Source organism: Heteronotia binoei, chromosome 19 (assembly GCF_032191835.1).
Source record: "Heteronotia binoei isolate CCM8104 ecotype False Entrance Well chromosome 19, APGP_CSIRO_Hbin_v1, whole genome shotgun sequence".
Taxonomy (NCBI): domain Eukaryota; kingdom Metazoa; phylum Chordata; class Lepidosauria; order Squamata; family Gekkonidae; genus Heteronotia; species Heteronotia binoei.
Genome location: NC_083241.1, coordinates 30,476,611 through 30,481,114, shown reverse-complemented (window position 1 = coordinate 30,481,114; position 4,504 = coordinate 30,476,611). Strand labels below are relative to the sequence as shown.

Here is a 4,504-nt window from a genome sequence, read left to right as displayed (position 1 = left end):
AGCCTTACTGGTTCTCTAAGTTAACTTCCGGTTAACGTGTGCCGTTTAGAAACTCCTCGGGTTGCGGGGGAAGAAGACTGGTGAAACGGTCTAGGCTAGGGAGTTTTTAAATAAAATGCAGATAAATTTGGCAGCGTGTGAAGTTAATTTTTTTGTGATACGGAATAACAGAACTCTGTTCCCTCGAAGAAGCCGGGCTCCTATGTTAAACGCCTGCGGGACAGCATACATTTCTGCAAACGCAGATTGGAAGTCTCTCCTGTTGAATTTCTACCTGCTGCCTACATTAAAAGGCACAACAGTGCAACATACACGTTTCCTTTCATTGCATGGATCTGGAAGAAGCGGATCCTCTGCAGAATTTGAAAAGGGGAGGCGAGGGGTCAGGGGTGGCATCCTGCAGGTGGCAGCAAATGGTGACTCTCCAAGGCATTCTGCGTTTTCTTTCTGTAACAGATTTAAGCTCACAGCGGCCCACTTTGCAATTATTGCAACTTATAAATCCCCTTGATTTAGCCACTCTCATCAGAACCGGACGTGTAGGGTCTCTTTGGCCTGGGAAAAGGTGGGCCCTTCTCTATGTCTGTCTCTATGGTATTTTCAACTTGGCTGGAAACAGTTGCGGGCGGAAGCGGAAGTGCAGCGTCCCTGCCCTGCCGGTGGCTGCAACTTTTGCCCCGTGATGTTGTCTCTGGACTTCTTGGACGATGTTCGGCGGATGAATAAGCGGCAGGTGGGGGAGGATCCGCGGGGGTGGCGGGGTTTGTTGCTTGCAGCCCTGAGCCCCCTGGTGGGAGATGGTTTCTCCAGCAAGCCCTGCCCTTCTTGCTTTGGGGGAGACCGGAGGGTTGCTAGCCACGGCGGACCTTCATCTCGCAGTGGCTCAGACCTCTTCCAAGCTTAAACTCAAATAGAGCTTCCATGTTCAAGGGCAGTATACCTTGGAGTGGCAGTGGCTAGGGCATGCATGCCCTGCTTTGTGAGTTTTCCAGGGTATCTTCTAGGATCTGTGCTAGAGTGACCTCCTCGTGTATGTGTTTTTTTTCAAATGCTCCACTCCCTTGATCTTTCTTTCTTTCTTTCTTTCTTTCTTTCTTTCTTTCTTTCTTTCTTTCTTTCTTTCTTTCTTTCTTTCTTTCTTTCTTTCTTTCTTTCTTTCTTTCTCTCTCTCTCTCTCTCTCTCTCTCTCTCTCTCTCTCTCTCTCTCTTTCCACCTTCCTTCCTTCCCACCTTTCTTCCTTCCTGCCTGCCTTTCTTCCTTTCCATTGCTTTTAATGTTTATGTCTGCTGCCTAAAACGTCCACTGTGGCAAAACCACTGGGAGCATGCTTTCAGAACACAGTGAAAGATTTAGAACAGGGGTGGCCAAACTTGCTTAATTTAAGAGCCGCATAGAATAGACATCAGATGTTTGAGAACCATAAGACATGAAAGTCAGATGTTTGAGAGCTGAAAGGAAGATGGGGAGGTGAGAGAGAGGTGGAAAGAAAGCAACTTTGACTTTAAATGCAGCCTCCAAGCTGACAGCTGGCGGCTTCAATAAGTAATTTAAAGAGACAAATGCCTTCTCCAAGCTGGCTGATGGGGCTTTGAGAGCGACACAATATGTGTGAAAGAGCCACATGTGGCTCCCAAGCCACAGTTTGGCCACCCCTGATTTAGAAGTTTTTCTGTACAATGAGGAAAGTGGGTGTCAGCTCCCTTCCACGTGGTTCTGTATAAATGGATTGTTTGGCTTTGCTTTCTTTGCTCAAATAAATGAACCCTCTTAGTTTTTAACGTTGTTGGCTCAGGCCTTCTTGTATGCATAAAGCTGCCTTCTGTGGATTCCAGTCATTAGGCTACCTTGCCTCCTGGCTCTGGGGTTCAGAGGCATAGTGGCTCTGAATGTGGAGATTCCCCTCAGTCACCATGGCTAATAGTCACTCTCCTTCATAAGTCTATCTGATCCCTTTTTTGAAGCAGTTTATTCCTGTGGTCATCACTGCATCCTCTGGCAGTGAATTCCACATTTTAATCACTCTCTGAGGAAAGAATTTCCTTTTGTCCGTCCTGAACCTACTGCCCATAAGCTTCATTGGATGTCCTCAAGTTCTAGTGTTTTGGAAGAGGGAGACGAAGTTTTCCTTGTCCACTCTCTCCACCCCACACATAATTTTATAAATCCCTATCATGTCCCCCCCCCCCAAGTCATCTCTTTTAAAACCCAGACTCTTCAGCCTTTCTTCCTAGGGAAGGTGCTCCAACCCCCTCATCATCTCACTTGGCCTCCTCTCTATTTTTTCCAGCTCTGCAGTGTCCTTTTTGAGATTTGGTGACCAGAACTGTACACAGTATTTCAAATGAGGCCTCACCATAGATCTGTACAGGGGTACCTTTCAGCTGGTGCCTTTCTAACCATAATTTAAACCGGCTACTGTGGGTATATCAGGAAAGCCCGGCTGGATTAGGCTAAAGGTTGCATTCCCGATGGCAGATGCTCTCAAGTCAAGGAATTGTTGAAGTCTAGTTGTGGAGGAGGTGGCATTTGTGCCTGAGGGAAGGCACTGGCGTTTGTGTGAGAGAGAGTGTGTGTATGTGTGTGAGAGAGAGAGAGACTGTGAGTTTGTGTGTGAGAGAGAGATTGTGTTTGTGTGTGAGATAGTGAGTGTATGTGTGAGAGAGACTGTGTGTGTGAGAGAGAGAGACTGTGTGTGTGAGAGAGATTGTGTTTGTGTGTGAGATAGTGAGTGTATGTGTGAGAGAGACTGTGTGTGAGAGAGAGATTGTGTGTGTGAGAGAGATAGTGAGTGTATGTGTGAGAGAGACTGTGTGTGTGAGAGAGATTGTGTTTGTGTGTGAGAGAGAGATTGTGTTTGTGTGTGAGATAGTGAGTGTATGTGTGAGAGAGACTGTGTGTGAGAGAGAGATTGTGTGTGTGAGAGAGATAGTGAGTGTATGTGTGAGAGAGACTGTGTGTGTGAGAGAGATTGTGTTTGTGTGTGAGATAGTGAGTGTATGTGTGAGAGAGACTGTGTGTGAGAGAGAGATTGTGTGTGTGAGAGAGATAGTGAGTGTATGTGTGAGAGAGATTGTGTTTGTGTGTGAGATAGTGAGTGTATGTGTGAGAGAGACTGTGTGAGAGAGAGATTGTGTGAGAGAGATAGTGAGTGTATGTGTGAGAGAGACTGTGTGTGTGAGAGAGAGAGACTGTGTGAGAGAGATTGTGTTTGTGTGTGAGAGACTGTGTGTGAGAGAGAGATAGTGAGTGTATGTGTAAGAGAGATTGTGTGTGAGAGTGAGATAAATAGTATGTGTGTGTGAAAGAGGGAGATTGTGTGTGTGAAAGATTGTGTATGAGAGATTGCATGTGTGTGTGAGAGAGAGAGAGATTGTGAGAGAGAGATAGTATGTGATTGTGTGTGAGAGAGAGAGAGATAGTGTGTGTGTGTGAGAAGAAGACGCCTGTTGTGTTTTCCCAGCAACCCCCTCCTCATCCCCGGACCCTCCTCTTTCCCCCCCAGCTGTATTACCAGGTGCTGAACTTTGGGATGATCGTTTCCTCAGCGCTGATGATCTGGAAGGGGCTGATGGTGGTGACCGGCAGCGAGAGCCCCATCGTGGTCGTGCTGAGGTAAACGATGCTGGAGGTTGAACCAGATGTGGGGCCTTTGTGGGGAGGGGAGGTGGCTCAGCTATCGTGAGGTCTGGAACATTCAGGAGCACAAACACAGGGCTACAGGGGCTGTAGGGAGTCCAAATTTCAAATCAGCCCTTCTGGTACGGGAGGCCGGTCATCTCCATGATAGGTCTTGCAGGTGACAGAGGTGATAGAAAGTGCTGCCAAGCCACAGCTAATTTATCGCGACCCCATGGGTTTTCAAGGCAAGAGACTGCTGTTTTTTTTCTACAAAAAAGCCCTGTGTGAAACATTGGTGGTTGGGGGTGTGGCCTGATATGCAAATGAGCTCCTGCTGGGCTTTTTCTATGAGGAAGGAGCTCCCATGGCGCTGTTTCCTATGCACATAGTCCCCTTAGGAAGGTCATTTTCTTTATTGCTTCTTGAAAAAAAGAGCCCCCCCTCCAGCTTCTTGAAAAGGCACCGTTGTCAACTTGAGAGGTTCTGTGCTGCTGAAGTTGAGAGGCAGATCGTGGCAGGACGCCTTCCCTGTCAGGGCTTTTGTTACCGGGCAGTTCTTGTGTCCCTGGTGTCTCAGCAACACGCGTCTGCTGCCTGCACTGTGGACAGGAGGCCAAGAGGCTTATCTCTCTGCCTTTCTCCATCTCTGTTTGAATGTCAAGCTCACCTGGAAGCTCCAGGCTCCCCGCATGGGTGCAGCGCTTAAAAGTTCACCTCCTCTCCCTGTGCTGGATTGAGTCGCTCTGAAATTGTAAAGGTTAAGGATTCACAAGCATCAGATAATGAGGCTCAGCAGCTCCTAGGAAGGCTGATGACAGAGTTAATGGCAGGAACCATCTGTAGCACAGCGCTTAGGCAACGGAAGATCCCAGCTGGATCCGAGTT

At 47.8% G+C, this 4,504-nt stretch overlaps 1 protein-coding gene across 1 annotated transcript in view; it reads left to right on the top strand.

Annotated features, from left to right (window-relative positions):
* The first annotated feature begins 597 nt into the window (after positions 1-597).
* The window catches only part of SEC11A (SEC11 homolog A, signal peptidase complex subunit), a 66,366-nt gene continuing 62,459 nt past the window's right edge, over positions 598-4,504 (top strand). Inside the window, exons 1-2 of the mRNA XM_060259954.1 lie at positions 598-733; positions 3,504-3,613. Coding sequence (XP_060115937.1) covers positions 683-733; positions 3,504-3,613 — 161 coding nt within the window. The 5' untranslated portion in view covers positions 598-682. The remainder of the gene's footprint in view (positions 734-3,503; positions 3,614-4,504) is intronic.